General features: G+C 40.0%; 2 protein-coding genes across 2 annotated transcripts in view; both read left to right on the forward strand.

The window, feature by feature from the left end:
- The window catches only part of LOC306959364 (uncharacterized protein), a 38004-nt gene extending 30973 nt beyond the window's left edge, over positions 1-7031 (forward strand). The window contains exons 23-30 of the mRNA XM_079551452.1: positions 162-383; positions 856-1020; positions 1623-1818; positions 2231-2393; positions 3915-4099; positions 4385-4449; positions 5269-5386; positions 6495-7031. Coding sequence (XP_079407578.1) covers positions 162-383; positions 856-1020; positions 1623-1818; positions 2231-2393; positions 3915-4099; positions 4385-4449; positions 5269-5386; positions 6495-6849 — 1469 coding nt within the window. The 3' untranslated portion in view covers positions 6850-7031. The remainder of the gene's footprint in view (positions 1-161; positions 384-855; positions 1021-1622; positions 1819-2230; positions 2394-3914; positions 4100-4384; positions 4450-5268; positions 5387-6494) is intronic.
- A 5919-nt stretch (positions 7032-12950) lies between these two features.
- Positions 12951-16069, forward strand: iapp (islet amyloid polypeptide). The gene is made up of 4 exons (XM_079552552.1): positions 12951-13064; positions 13314-13409; positions 14878-15003; positions 15639-16069. Exons 2-4 carry the CDS (start codon positions 13330-13332, stop codon positions 15811-15813), a joined length of 381 nt encoding a protein of 126 aa, XP_079408678.1. The 5' UTR covers positions 12951-13064; positions 13314-13329; the 3' UTR covers positions 15814-16069.
- The last annotated feature ends 429 nt before the right edge of the window (positions 16070-16498 follow it).

The following is a 16498-nucleotide window of genomic DNA, read 5'->3' on the forward strand; positions in this document are numbered from 1 at the left end:
ACAACAATTTAAATTCAGTTACATATAGGAAACCTACAGTTCTCTGCAAATTACCGTAAACAAACTCTAATCACAGGCCCAGAAGATATAACCTGTGTAATTTTCCATTATTATGATTATGGGTAGCCTGGACACTGGTCTGTTTTGCCTTGTTTTCCTAGAGAGCGTGACGATCACGTCCAAAGACTCGCGATGGGTCGGGGCATGGTGGCTGGGGTTCCTGGTCTGCTCCGGACTCATGCTCACCTCTAGCATCCCTTTCTGGTTCCTGCCTCGCTCTCTGCTCAAACAGGAGGAGGACAACCCCACCACGGTGCCTGACAGTGCGGGTCAAAGCGTCCTGGACCAAAAGCAAGATGTCAAACTTAAAGACATTGCTAAAGGTAGTGATGAAGGTTAAAAAAAAAGTCAATTGTTGATTTGTAAAAGATAACATTATGACCTCCTGTCCATAATTGCATCTAATGGGAATATATAAAGCAAAAATTGACTTTCTTGAACTCCTAAGGGGATCATTTGTTAAGCGTTTTAACCTCCACAAACTGTGCAAGAAATGAGTGCATTGTTGGAAGCAGGACAGTTGACAGTTGCAGGCAGTTCCCATTGTTTTTAGCTTAATTATGTGCATTTTCAACTTATACAATGATAAATGTCAAGGCTGAGGTGTCAAATTAGTTTGAAAAGCCATAATGTATAATCGATTCTATACCTATCAGACATCTTTTTCCTGATTCAATTTTGTTGCCACCCCCCTTTGCTCATTTTTGCATAACAGTCTGTTGCATAAAGGACAGCATAATGTAATTAGCAGTTAATTATGCGGGTTATGACTGGTGTGTGTTTCCATTTGTGCAGCCTTTCTCCCCTCTCTGAAGCGTCTGGTGGGAACTCCAACCTACTTCCTGCTCCTCTGTGGCAGCATCCTGAGGTTTAACTCTTTAATCGGACTCATCACTTTTAAGGCTAAATACTTGGAGCAGCAGTTTGGGCAGTCTGCATCACGGGCCAACTTCCTCATCGGTAAATCATCATTTCCAAAAGGAGACTAATGCTTTTGCGATGGATTTAAGTTACATTATAAAGCTGAGTTTATATATTTTACACACACACAAAAAAGATTTACATTTTTGGGTGGATTGGATGAGATTCTCCTGATTGTTTGGAACATTATAAATGAATGGATTAATCAGAATTAAAGGAGCTATACCTGATTGTACAAAGAAACAGAAATTTCAAATTGCTATTTTCTGGTCCAAACTCTTCTCAAACTTTCCTAATGCATTTACAACATCAAAATTCGTCACAGGGGCTGAGTTTAAACCAGGTTTCACAACTTTCAGAGAAGAAAACTGTCACTTCACTGTAAAAAATGCCTACTAGCCTGATATTTTATCATATGCTAAAGGACAAAACAAATTTTATTCCAATAACAGAAAATTAAAAAAAATCAAGGATAGCTCTTTTAATATGGAGCTTGGTTGTTTATTAATTAATGCCAATAGCATCATACTTACTGTTGCAGGCCGCTTACACATTACCTAGAGACAAAGTGGTGACTGTATTTCCCCCCTGCGTAACAACTAAACCTTGACCTTGACCTGGAATGTTTCGTTTGACATCAGGAGTGCTGAACCTGCCTGCGGTGGCTCTGGGGATCTTCCTTGGGGGTCTGCTGATGAAGAGATATAAGCTGAGTGTGGTTTCGGGGGCGCAGCTCTCCTTTGCCACCTCCTTCATGGCCTACCTCCTGCTTCTGTTGCAGTTCGGCACCAAGTGTGACACCATCCCTGTGGCAGGACTCACCGTGGCATATAATGGGTCAGTGATGAAAACACCCACACTTTTGTTGTTCACTCATGAAAAATACACCTGGAGCACAGACGCCTTTCCTGGACTTTCTCTAGTAATTTTAGTGCTCAATTTCCTAAATTCATGTCTTACCTTTAGTTAAACTGACCGTTTTGTGCTTGCAGAAATGTCCAGGTGTGTTGCATTCTTAGAAATTAGAACTTGATGACCTTTTTTCTGTTTTCCATACATACCTTGATTTAAACAATTAGATGTAGCGCCCTGATAGTGGGTATGGTTGCAGCACAATGCAATATACAGGACCATTAAAGCAATGTAAAGTAATATTGTCTATGTTGGCTTGTGTTAGTATCTAGTTCGCTCCATAATTGCCTTGTTGGATGTATGTGGTGTAAATAAAAAACCCTCACTCTCCTTGCAGTACTCGTGGCATCCAGCAGAGCGGCTCTCTGTTCTCGGACTGTAACGCGGACTGCATGTGTTCGACAGAGGAGTGGGACCCCGTGTGTTCGGACAATGGCATCACGTACATCTCTCCCTGTATGGCTGGATGCATCAGCTCCTCTGGATACGGCAAGAACTCTGTAAATAAGACACTGACGGTCGAAACAAGTATTAAAGTGCATATGACACAATAGACCCGTGTGTCCAAACTACGGCCCGCGGGCCTAGTGCGGCCGACTTTTAAAGCAGTACTAAGTAACGTGTTTACCTTAATAAACCCTCCCCGTAGTCCCTGTGGGGGTAATACAAATGTTTATGGGATGATTGGAGGGTCTTTCCTCTCCCCCTGGTGTCTCTGGCCAGAAAACCATGTTTGCGACTTGACTGCCACCGGTGCGGAGAAAGCAATACACACTAATGAAATGAAGAAGCTAACATGCTAACGGGCAAAGCTAACTGCGGGCTAACGTCACTTTAAACAGTATTTACAGAAAAGTTTGAGGGAAAAAAAATATTTCCATTGTATAATTGGATGCACAGTAACCCTCTCTCCCTTTGCCTTTCCTGTCGGCGTAGTATTTACTCTCCAAGACAATTAATAGGCTACGTTAAAAAATCGTAACTTGCTACGACACCTGCAGTTGCGCTTATGGCCTCTCGGGGGAAGACTTACTTAGTACTGCTTTAATTGGCCCGCTGCAAATTCTAAAAATATTATTGCATTTTTGCTTGAATTTTTTTGATATTTTTTTTTCTTTTACTTTAAGCATATTCAATTAAAAAGCATTGTTAACATTTTATTGTAACATTTGAAGTTAACACAATAGAGTTGTTTGTATATTTTTCTGTATGTGGCCCTCAGTGAAAAAAACACCCTGCATTAGACACAGTTTTTAGTAAAACATAGTTAACACAATTATATTCAAGATTTTGCCCAAAAAATTCATCCAGCTTTCTTTAGTTTGACCATTTTTTGTGATGTTTACAGTTTCACTTCCTTATTGGACGATTTCAAACTGTTGCCGTGCCAACCATGTTATGTCAATGGCAAATTAGTGAGTCAAACTGCTATGGAACTTTACCTTTATCTGTGTCACTTCCTGTCAGCAACTTAAAGGGACTATACGGAGTTTAAAAATCAAAACTAAGTTTATTCCTCCCCCTACATGTTCCAGCCATGTCCATCCTGCACTGTCACTCAAAAAGTTGTTACTTTGGGTCCGAAGTGCCGTCATGTACGAGCTTCATATACAAGGTGCAGTTACACGCATGGCCTGAGGTGGCAGTAGTGAGTATAAAATGGCCAACTTGAATCTAGCCCCTTTAAAAATAAGAATACAAATAAAATTTCTGCCCAGCATTTCTTCATTAAACTAAATAAATAAGTCATATTTTCAAAAGCATTAAAACCTGTCATGCACACTTTAAAGTATTCTGAAAGAAAGTGTGCGAAATTTGACAACAAAAGCTTTACAGCCGCAAAGAGGCAAGAATGAGGAAGGTAGAAATAACAGGTTGACGTGGGTATGAATCGCTTTTTTGGGGGGGTAAACTGAACTGAACTGGAGAAAATGCATTTGGTTAAAATCTTTGTTAGCAGTATTCAACATATAGTAGCCTATGCATATATCTATTTTACATTTATATATATATCCCCCCAGATGTTTCTTAACTGCAGCTGTGTGGACATGTCGTATCCGGCGGGCAGCAGTAGTTCAGTGAAGCTGGGCCAGTGTCCTCATGCCAAAGACTGCACTCGGAGCTTCAAGTCCTACATGGCTGTGTCTGTGCTCAGCTCCTTCATCAGCTCCCTGGGGGCCACGCCGGGATACATGGTCATCATCAGGTCTGGAGACACTCAGCTGAAGTAGTCTGCTCAATTCAGATTTGCTTTAAAGCTGTAGTCGTGCACAACAGGCAAAATCATTGGAAAGATACTTGTTTCCAGTTTGTCACATGGATGCCAATTTACACCTGCAACCGCTCATTACATAGTAGTAAACACAGCACAGCCTAGAGCTCAAAGTGTATCATCAGTAAAACAATTACTCTGACTCTTGTTGCTATTTTTCTTTTTGTGTACTGCAAACAACCATTTCAGGAGAGACTTACACTGACCTTGTTCTCACAGATGCATCTCCCCTGAGCTCAAATCTCTTGCTCTCGGTGTAGAGGCACTGGTGGCGAGGACTCTTGGTAAGACCTTTCAATTTGAGTCATACAGACGGCATCTCGTCATAGAAGGGGGCGTGGCCTCGCCGAGAGGGAAAATAGAATCTTTTGGGAAACACAATTTTTCACTCTTTTTAGACATTTTCTGGCTAAAGATAAGATAAGATAAGATGATACTTTATTGATCTCACAGATGGAGAAATTGCATTCGATGAGAGAGCATCCGGCAGCAGCACCCATTCAGTGCGCATCACTCTTTTTTTTTCTTTGGTGAAAGATGGTTGTGTCGCGGCCGCCATCTCCACTGTTTTGGTCACAGGAGGAGCACTGGTTGATGGGAAATCCGTAGACGATGACCACGGCGGTGGAGCTCTTGCTAAATATAAGCTTATTTATCACATGCAAATAAAGTCAAGTCTAAATCGGGTCCATATGGATATTTTCTCACAGCCGATTGTTCAGTAGAAGTGAAAAAAAAAAAAAACGGCAGTTGTAGCTACGGCTAGCTAGCATTAACACGATGCTAGCATGTAGCATCATGTTAGCATTCTCCGTTATTTATGTATTTATGGGCTCTCCATGCCATGTTAAAGTAGTTTTTGAATAATAATTAGAGAAAGTTTAGATTTTTCTCCAAATTGTCTTCCCTCTTAACTGTTTTTAAACATGACCATATATGGGCGATTCCAGAGATTTCGTCTATATCTCTCATGTGCACAACTTTTAAAACAGAAGGACTGAACAAAAATAAAGTGCACCAAGATAAATTTGTTAAATACTTAAATACTTTGAGATATTAAAGGAGAGTTGCAACATCAGTCACTGTCACTGTGGTGTCTCTAGGTGGAATTCCAGCCCCGGTGTATTTTGGAGCCCTGATCGACTCGACTTGTCTAAAGTGGGCTGTTAGGAAGTGCGGAGGCAGAGGAGCATGTCGCATTTATGACTCTGATATGTACAGGTAACATGTCCAAACTTGCTTACAGTTCCTCTTCTTCTGCGTCTTCTTCATCCTCGCCTTCTTTTTCATCCTCTTCTTCTTCTGTTTCATCCTCGTCTTCTCCTTCCTCTTTTTTTTCCTTGTCCTTCTTCTTTTTCATCCTTGTGTTCTTCTTCCTCTTCTTCCTTCTCTCTCTTCTTCTTCATCCTCGTCTTCTTTTTCATGCTCATCTTCTTTTTCATCCTGATCTTCTTCTTGTTTTCATAGTCTTCTTTTTCATCCTCATCTACTTCTTCTTTATCCTCATCTTCTTCTTCCTAATCTCCTTCATCCTCATATTCTTTGTCTTCCTCACCCTCGTGTCATTCCTGTTCTTTTCCATCCTTGTGTTCTTCTTCCTCGTGCTCTTCTTCTTCCTAATCATCTAATCTTTAATAATCCTCGTCTTCTTCCTCCTCTTCTTCTCTTTCATCCCCATCTTCTTCGTCTTCTTCTTTTTCCATCTTCTTCTTCTGTTTCATACGGGTGTTCTTCTTCCTAATCTTTCTTCATCCTCGTCTTCTTCTTCCTCCTGTTCTTCGTCTTCCTCTTCTTCCTCATCATAATCTTCTTCTTCTTCTTCTTCCTCCTCCTCTTCTTCTTCTTCTTCTTCTTCATCATCTTTGTCTTCATCCTTGACTCCTTCTGCTTCCTTTTATTCTTCCTTTTCTTCTTCTTCTTCTTCTTCTTCTTCTTCTTCATCATCATCCTTGTCTTTATCCTTGACTCCTTCTGCTTCCTTTTATTCTTCCTTTTATTCTTCTTCTTCTTCTTCTTCTTCTTCTTCTTCTTCTTCTTCTTCTTCTTCTTCTTCTTCTTCTTCTTCTTCTTCTTCTTCTTCTTCTTCTTCACTACTAAACTCAATATTATGCTCATGTAAAATCTAGGAAAGCTACTGTATTTTCCGGACTATAAGTCGCACTGGAATATAAGACCCTGCCAAACGAAAACAAAGAGTGTGACTTATAGTCCGGAAAAGGTGAAGATTTAGCCAAATGTTTAAGTGAACTTTGTAGTCTACCATGTCCTATTCACTCTAATTTCCCAGTTAGCTATATTTGTAAAAACGCCACACTTTCTCTCAAAACAGGATCATTTTCCTGGGCCTAATAACAGGACTCAGTGGATGTTCCTATATCTTCATCATTGCAGTCATCATCCTGCTCAGACGTCAGTTCAAAAAACCCACAGTCGACCCAAAACAACAGGACACATCGAAAGGAATTGAGCTTCGAGCACCAGAAACCTCCCTTCAAGTTCATTCAAGTTCATCCAAAATGGCAAAAGAAGAAGATGCCTCTAAATCCACAGGTGAAGTGCTTACACCGCACCAAGTCCAGGCCACGTGTACAGATGGACCAGGGAGCAGTAATCCAGCGACAGCAGAGAACGCCAATGGGATAAACAAAAGTACCAAGACTGAGTTAGAAACAACACTGTCCTAAAATGAAGGCACTGGTTTCACTGAGAAATGAACTCTTAAATTATGTCAGTCATGTCCAGTATGTGCAGAGAATTCTGATAATTTCTCTACAGACATTTTTAGTGCTGGACGCTGCTTCAGATATTTATTAGGCTCTAAATTAATATATAATATATAGAAAAATAAAGACAATATTTTTAAGATGTATTGTTTTGCGTTAAGTTAACCTTTTGAAATAAAATGAATTAAACAATGCCCATTCAATCAATGTTTTACATTTTAGCTGTAGATCTACACAAAACTCTTGTTGTGCTGTTCTATGGCTCGATGATTAACAATTCGGCATCGCTGTAAATAATTTTTGATAATATAATGTCCTTTGAAAACAACAAATGAACCGTCTCCATAAGTATTCATCATACACAAATCCATCCATCCATCCATCCATCCATCCATCCATCCATCCATCCATCCATCCATCCATCTTCTTCCACTTTTCCGTTTCCGGGTCGTGTGGGCAGCTGTTGGAGTTGCCCAAATCACATGTGATTTTGTGCCTTCTCTCAAATTACTGCTCCTGAACATAAGAAAAACATGAACAAAGTGAACTGAATCTCACAAACCTTTAAAGCAGCACTAAGTAACTTGTTTACCTTAATAAATCCTTTTCGTAGTCCCTCTGGGGGTAATACAAGTGTTGATGGGATGATTGGGGGGGTCTTTCATCTCCCCCTGGTGTCTCTGGCCCAAAAAACACAATTGCAGTTTTCCTGCCTCCAGGTCGGAGTCACAAATACACACTAATAGAATCACGAAGAAGCTAACGGGCTAACGGGCAAAGCAAACTGCGGGCTAGCACCACTTAAACAGTATTTACAGACAAGTTCAAATGAATCAAATTGATCTTCATTGTGTAATTAGATGCACAATATCCCTCTCTCCCTTTGTCTTTTCTGTCAGTGTAGTATTTACTCTCATGGACAATTAATGAGTAAAAAACCGTAACATGCTATGACTCCTGCAGTGGTGCTTATGGCCTCTAGGGGCATGAGTTACTTAGTACTAAATCTAATTACAGTTGTGTACAATTGTAAAGAAAATTCACAGAAAATACATTCCTGTAACAAACTAGGCGCCAATTAGTAAATCTTCAAATTCTTCTTTGTTTATTTTTCGAACAATTAAAGCCAGGTTGTTGTAAACAAGAATATTACATGCTTGGGTGATTTTTATTTTCAGTCTACCGTACATGTTTCAAATATTTTATACAGCATGCGCCAAAGTGGTAGAGCCTAGTCACAAAACTCTTACTAAAATGCAAAAATGATGGACTTTTTTATGCTGCATTGGCAGAACCTTCAGCTGCCCATGAATCAACTTAAAGTAGGATTGAAATCACACATTTATGTCACAGAGACATTAGTGCTTTATCCAGAAGTAATAAATGCTGCGATAGTCATCACTTTCAGTAACAAACCACAGCGTTAGTGACCATGGAGTCATTTATTTCCATACCGTTAACGACCAAAAGCCTGCTCTCAGATATTCAGTGGGAGGTGGGAATGACGCTAATGGAAAAACACAAATATTTAGGTGGGATTTTAAATGTGTGCGGGGGTTCTCCTGCTAATGCACAGGTACATTAGAACTGTTGAACTATAAATAGATTGATACAGTATTAGCAATATACAATACTTTATTACACCGTGGACGCAGAATTTATTATTCAGGTATGGTAAGGACACAACAACATGGTAACACTTCTTCTTCTTCTTCTTCTACTTCTTCTCGTTCATCTTCTCTTTCATTGTCGTCTTCTTTTTCTTCTTCTTTCTCTTCCTTTTCTTCTTCCTCTTCTTCTTTTTCGTCGTCTTTTTCTTTCTCTTCTACCAATTCTTCTTATTCACATTCATCTTCCTCCTTATCATCTTCTTTTCCTCTTCTTCTTCTTCTTCTCCTTCGTTTTCTTTGTCTTCATCTTTGTCTTCTCGTTCATCTTCTCCTTTTCTTCTCCTTTTTCTTCCTCTTCCTTTTCTTCTTCCTATTATTTTTCTTCTTCCCCTTTCTCTTCTTCTTCCTCTTCTTCTTCTTCTTCTTCTTCTTCTTCTTCTTCTTCTTCCTCTTCTTCTTCTTCCTTTTCTTCTTCCTATTATTTTTCTTCTTCCCCTTTCTCTTCTTCTTCCTCTTCTTCCTCTTCTTCTACTTCTTCCTTTTCTTCTTCTTCCTCATCTTCTTCTTCATCCTTGACTTCCTCTTCCTTTTATTCTTCACTACTATAATCAATATTATTTATATTATTATTAGTAGTCGTGGTAACAATGGTAAGTGGTAACAGTCACAGAAGAACACAGAATGCTCAGTCCAGCACCTAGAAGGCAGCTTAATTTATTTTATTTTTTTAAAGGTAAGAATTCCACACATGTCCAGCAGAGGGCACTGACATTCTAAGAGATCAGGATATAAACAGCCTATTATAACCATGTGGTAAATGGTCAGTCTGCTCCAGGGCAGCTGTGGCTACAATAGTAATTTACCACCCTCGAGTGTGGAGTGAATGAATAATAACTATATGTCGCACTTTGAGAAATGTGTGACACAGGCTGATAAAGCACAATAAGTGCAAGCCATTGTTATTCATTAGGCCACAGTCTTTTACAATATATGTGGCCCGCAACCCGTCGTGGGGGCTGAATTTCGGCCCACGACCCAAACGAGTTCAACACTCCTGATCTATACCCACAGGAAACAAGAGGGAACAAAGAAAAACAGAGAGTAATGAGGCGGAACAAGGGAAAATAACTGCATAACGAATGTGCCAATACACCATACCTAATCGAACTACACGTCAGCGCGGGCTGTGAGCTAAAGTTAGACATTATGTACACCTTTGATACACGTACACCTGCATGTTGTACACCTATACTACATCTGGCACTTTAATTACAATGTGCAATTACTTTCTTGTTACCTATACCTGCACATGGAACTTGCTGATTTGATCAAAGCAGTAAAATATGCGATAGCTGGTGTAAGAGTTCTTAGAAAGCAGTGACACATTTCCCCAGACATCATTCTTTTAAGTCCTACACATGGAATCCCACTCAGTAGATTTTTCCTCCATCAATGGATGTGCACATCATATACAGTATGCACAATGAAATCAGTTTTAAATTCCATATGTGGATATATTTTGTGCAACTTAGAGAGAAATAATAATTTAAAAAAAGCACAGAGATGTTTTTTTTTTTTTTTACATTTCATCAAGAACAGCAATAGTAAAAGTAACATCTTTGACAAAACAGTGCATCCCAAAATAGCCTTTAAAACGTGATATATTTTGGTGCTCTCGACTGAAACGGGGAGCTCTCTCTGCGCTGCACTAACAACCGTTTGTTCTGAGATTACAGGAATTGCTGGAGTTTGTTTGTGGGACCTCTGGGTGCTCAGAGTGTTAGGTGTCCATTAAGGCTCCACTCCTGTTTACTGCTGTGGTTCAAACAGGCTGCACTTACAGGCGCTCAGACAGAAGGCCACTCCCCACAGACCCCAAATGGGACTGCAGGCTGAAATTAAATACTGCACAAGCAGCTGAGGTGTAGTGCAGTGGATATGGTTAAGACGATTGGAGTGGATTAGCAAAATTTACAGATTAGAGTGGGGGCACATAGCACTTATACAAAAATTATAATATATATATATACATATATATATACTTTTTTTTTTTTTTTAAATAACCATGCCACACTACTGGATCATATGTTTCTGTCTTATCTCTCCTATTAGTATAACTATGTATTAAGAAGGTATTAAGTAATCTCTCTAGGGTTACTGCTTAATATAAATATACATAATTATCTAAAGCACTACCATATTGAAGACCTCTAAATATCGGTATCAAATCTCACACATGTGTCTGTTACCTATATATAACAGAACAATATCGGCAGCACTCCATTACAAGTTTGTTTTAAAACAAATCTAGATTGAAAACAACAAACCACTAGGTACTCATATCTCCTATCAGTGCTTCTCAACAGGTGGGTCGAGACGAAAGGTGGGTTACAAGTTATAATATATACCAATATTTATCTGCTGCAGAAATACGAACAAATATTTTGAGTCTGTTGCTCAGTTGCTTTGATCATGAGATCAGCTTCAAAGGATGAACTGATGATTATACAACAATAAATGACTCAACTCAGGACTTTCGGCACCACATCACACACCACCATCATTGACAACATAACAAAATAAACAAGTGCTTTATTTGTCATTGTACAAGCGTGTTCAGGTCTTAGTCCTGAGCCGCTGCCACTGTTGGTCAACCTGACCAGCATGTTTTTGGCGGTTGGAGAAACCGTAGTACCCGGAGGAAACCTGGCTGGCTGCCTTCAGTCTCCTTTGATCCTCTGAAACGGTGCAGCACCTCCTGGGTTTGTCCCTGTTTCAGAGCGTGGTGTCCTGCACTGGTCAGCTCCACCTCCTCCAGTGAACGTCCATTAGCCACAACAATAGAAGGCATGTGTGGCTTAGCTGTGAGTTTCGCCCGGATACCTCCTCGTTTGTCCCCTTTTTTTCCCCCTGTAGCGCCTCTTGTGACCCCTCCACCGTGCTGCAGGTGTGGGGGCTCTTGGTGCCTCTTCAGTGTCTCAGAAGAAGACATTTGTAGGGAATCAACTGGGTTTAGCTGATAAGCGAGCTGTTTATTTTGAAAAGGCTGCGTTCTTCAGAACCATTGTGGACTAAAAAGAAAAAAGAAATCCACTGATCCCCACAAAAACTATGTGGAACACAGAAAAATAATAATAATGATAATAATAATGAATTGGTTTTATAAAGCGCTTTTCTGGACACTCAAAGATGCTTTATATTGCACTCTTCGTTCACTCCATACTCGGTGGGGGTAAGCTACTATTGTAGCCACAGCTGCCCTGGTGTAGACTGACGGAAGCGAGGCAACCAGTCTGCGCCATCGGCCCCTCCGACCACCAGCCACTCACTCACTCACTGCATTCGCTAGGCTTCCTGGTGTTGCCAAACGGTCTCCCATCCAAGTACCGACCAGGCCCCTGCTTAGCTTCCAAGGTCTGACGGGATTGGGCAGAGCAAAGGTGGTAGAAACCACAAATGCAGCTCGCAGAAAAAGGCAAAAAACGCAGCTGTACCGAGAGTGACAGAGGTTGCTGCCTGTTTACACATCGCCATGACGCCACACTACTCTTTAAAAAAAAAAATAGAAATCAAATATCAGGGACTCACAATCGACAATCAATTCAGTTTTGACACGCACACATTGGACATTCATAAAAGACGCAAGCAGACTCTCCGTAATCTGAAAACTTTAAGGAAAAAACTGAATATGTTCACTATAATAAAAACCACAGCAGCTAAAGTCATTGGTTTTACCCACTCCCAACCTCACACAGACAAACACTGAGGCCATAACATGCATGGCACGTGCAGAAACACAGGACAACACTCACCCACTGCACCTCTGCTTCCCTCTCCGATACAACAGAGCACATTTGAAAAACAGTCAATTCCCCGAGCCATCAACACTCAAAACAATCCATATTTAACGTCCTAAAGACCTGCACTTTGTTATCAATGTGAGATAATGTGTTGTCTGTTTGCAATGTGTGTGTGTGTTCTTGGTATTTTAGGATAAAACTTTAAAAACTAATTTCCTTTCGGGGACAATAAACCAGCTAACTAACCACTAACTAAATACTACATTTCACAGATTTGTCCCTCTTGGTCCCGACGCCAATACCAGTTTTCCAATGACTCACGCTCAATCTGCCTCATTAATTAGTACTGTTGTTTGTGACTTGTCCCATCAAAATAATGATCCCCCATGAATTATTAACCCTTCTGTACGTTTATTATTCATCACGGCTAAACTCCAAAGGGACGCAGGGGGATTCAAAGTTTAAGCGCCCCCCCGACCTCATTAACAGCCATCTTCACGTTGAAACATACGAAGACAGCTAGAAAAGTATGACGGAGGTGGTGACGTAGACGGGTTCAAGAGCACGTCGTAGAAAAGTTTGTTTTATTGTGAATGTGACCATAGTCCTACCCACAATGCCCCCTCTCCATCAGGGTAAAGGCAGGTCTATATTTGGAGAGGGGGAGGTGATGTCACGCGTGGAGGTATAACTGTAGTGAGCGTGCGAGCGATCAGACAAACTGATTCAGGCACATCACCAGGACTGGGGAGGAAACGCGAGGACAGTAAGTGACAACAATTTTGCCTCTTTTGCATTTTTATGGCAATCAATTGTTTTCATTCAAATTTTTTCATTTCATTTTGTATTTTATCATTATTTACAGTAGCAGCAGAACCACTAGCCTCAGTAATATTGATTATATTTATGTTGTAACATGTTGTACTTGGTCTGAAGGAAGTTCTTGTGGCATTTTGTTGGCAGTCCATTCAAAGTGCAGTATTTCTAATCATGTTTTGTTTTTTTCTTGTTCCAGAAATCCATTGTTCAGCATGTATCCTGTGAGAGTGACTGCTCTGATTCTCACCGTGTTAATTCTGTTGCACTACGTCTCTGCCGCTCCAAGTCACAGGTGAGTCCAGCGTAAACCGTGGACATCCCACGAACAGAATAATCGATCGGCACAGATTTGAAGTCCAAGCTCTGTCACTGTGATTTTCTTTCATTCAAATGATTTGGGGTCTAGATTTTTTTTCTGACAAAAATGACTGGACACCCCAAAAAATGTAATGGACAAGTCAGGTTGTCAGGAAGCCTTCCTCTGCTGCAGTGTTAATTGTGTTACAATTGTGCCAAAGTTATGTTTTTGGCGACTAAAATTAGACTAAAGCTAAATAAACAAGACAAAAACTGTGACTAAAATGTCCAAATATTTTCGTCAACTAAAATAAGACTAAATAAAAACATAAAGAAGTGACTAAAATCATTCAAACCTCCACTGACAGTTTGATAGAGCCTCGTGTCATTACATTCACTGCCAAAGTAACAGGTCTGTGCTTTGTTCATGGGGGAGAAGCTCCATGAAGACCTTGATTAAGCATGATTATAATAAATGTTATAAATGTAAAGTCGACTAAATTTATATGCAATTTCTTGACTAAAATTGAATTACATTTTTGTTAAAAAAGACCAAAACCAGGACTAAATTTGTTGTCAAAATTAACATTGCTCTGCTGCCTCCTTTTTATGGCAATATCTATTTGATGTTTCTCTGTATCTATCGCTAACTATTGTCTTTTTGTACCAAGAGTTTGTAGAGTAAAAAGAACTGACATTGGACTGAATAGACATCAGTTTTTTCACCATGGGAAAGGTTCTCAAAAAATACTCATTTGGACTGGCCTGTTCAAAGTTCAGGACATTACGTTTTTCTCCGATCACTTCACAAAAAAGACTAATCGCACATAAGGATGTCAAGATTGGCAGGTTTTACAGTTATTGTGGTTAAAGTCTCCTCGATGTATTCGTGCCAAACGCTGCACAGTCATCGGGAAAGACTGAAGAAACTCCGTCCAGCGAGAAATCCAGCACAAAATAATAATCCAGTGTGCAGAGAGAAAATCGTATCCATTTTGATAACTTGAAGAGTCCCAAAAGAACCATGTGCAGCTGCGTTTGTTTTGTCATGGTAAAAACGAAGTTGATTCATTTGTTTAGGCCGTTTCTTTAGAAAACATTTACACCATCTAGGCAATACTGTGAAGGATTTGTGAACTTCTCTGTATTTTCTTGCTTAATTTCGATGATCGTAATGTAATCGATAATCTCCAAAATTCTGAATCGTGACATCCCTAATTCCTCGGTTTTCACGAACTTGCGCACCGGTGGAGTCTGAGGTTAGGCGGAAAGCGGCCATGAAATTGTCTGCAAAGTGCTGGTGCTGCGCTCATGTCACTGATGGATATAACACTGGAGGAGGAAGCCAATTGCAGCTCATTGAGAGAAAAGTGCCCCACTCTCTCCGGTCTCGCTCTTGAGTCTACAGGAAAGACTGAAGAGTGTCCGTGCACCCCCTCATCGTGTTCTTTTGTGTTGTGTAGGTTCTTGGGTCCAGGGTCCAGCGAACAGGAGAGCGGTCTGGGCTGGTCCTTGTCTGGGCTGGTCTCGAATCCGTTTCTTGGTCTTTTGGGTCCACGCTTCGAACGGGAGCTCCCACCTCCAAACAGGTAAGTACATTAACATTGTTGTTAGACTATTTCACGGGTGGTAGCGATTCAACCAGAGGCAAAACAGGAAGATCTGCTTATTTTACATTCAGAGCATTTACTTGAACGGTACAGTAGGGAGGTGAGGCTGGTTCAGTTCGTCAGATGAGCTTTAGATTCTGAATATTCTACAGCCACTAAATTCATTGTATGGATCCATATGCTGTACCGTATCTAAAATTAGCCTCAATATTGAATATAGCAGACTGTGCTAAACAAGAAAAGCATTATTCCAAACAAGGATTCGTCCCATCTACAAGAACAGCCAAGGAATAAAAGACCTTGATAATCCTAATATGGATTAGATAGTAAACACTGATTAGAATTATCTGTGGATCTCTGGAATAGGTAGCCTGTGAACTAATGTTATATACAAATACAATAGATAAATATACATAAAAGTCTAAAATAGAATAAGAACATATATAAATCACATATAGCGATGACCCACTCTACTATCTGTGTTGTAAAGTGGCAAATAAATGTAGATATTCATAAAAAAAATCAGTTCAGTGACATGGGATTTCTTTTCCGAGCTTCCTTAGTGTAACCATGTGAGAGGGCCAAGTTTCATCGTAGGTTTTTTCTCCCGACAGTCACTATGTCCAGAAGAGGAAATGTAACACGGCTACTTGCGTGACCCAGCGCCTGGCAGACTTCCTGGTGCGCTCCAGCAACACCATAGGGACGGTCTATGCTCCGACCAATGTGGGATCCGCAGCCTACGGAAAGAGGAGCGCGCCTCCAGTCCCCGTCTTCATGCCCCTCTAGTGCACGCTGCTGTCCCAGGGCAGAATAATCCTGCGGAGAAAATAAAGTCCTGTGCAAACTGTGCTTGTGTACTGACTGTAATGGTGAATGTTAGTGTTTCTCTGATTTATGAAGAGTGCCTTCTGTCCGTGTCAGTGGGAATCGTCGTCCTGTGATTATATAGCCTTTAAATAAGTTATAAATAAATCATATATAAGGTGTAAAGCAAGTGAAGCTAAAGTTATATATTTTTCTAATGAAATTGTAAAAAGTAAGAAAAAAAGCTTTACAATTTGTCATGCTTTTTATGCTACACTGCAATAAAAAGTTCAACATAAATATGTCTCTATGTTTATTTTTGGATGCATTTAATTGATTAAGCAGAAGAGTTTCCTAAAGAAGTCACGAATAAAGATGAAAGACTTGCTGCAATACTAGTCATTGCAATATTAGTAGATATTATTATTAGACTGGTACTGCACTGTATGTGTGATACTTTTTTTTTTTTACTTTTTTTTTCTATTACTTATACTTTTGAAGGAACACTGCAGAATTTAGTCCAAGTTAAGTCACAGGAGCACTTAAACTGTCGCAAAACTATAAAAAGAAAAAAAGTGCAACAGCTTTTTTGCTGTGTTATCAAAATAAAGCATTTGGACGAGGACCTTATGTTGTTAAACCTAAAGTTTGGCAAAGCAACATCTCA

This window comes from Gobius niger (assembly GCF_951799975.1).
Source record: "Gobius niger genome assembly, chromosome: 2".
In the NCBI taxonomy this organism is placed as follows: domain Eukaryota; kingdom Metazoa; phylum Chordata; class Actinopteri; order Gobiiformes; family Gobiidae; genus Gobius; species Gobius niger.

Bases quoted from the DNA above. Each gene is read 5' to 3' on its own strand.
- iapp (XM_079552552.1), top strand. From the start codon at position 13,330: ATGTATCCTGTGAGAGTGACTGCTCTGATTCTCACCGTGTTAATTCTG. The intron at 13,410-14,877 runs GTGAGTCCAGCG...TGTGTTGTGTAG, and splicing joins TCTGCCGCTCCAAGTCACAG to GTTCTTGGGTCCAGGGTCCA. The intron at 15,004-15,638 runs GTAAGTACATTA...TTCTCCCGACAG, and splicing joins GAGCTCCCACCTCCAAACAG to TCACTATGTCCAGAAGAGGA.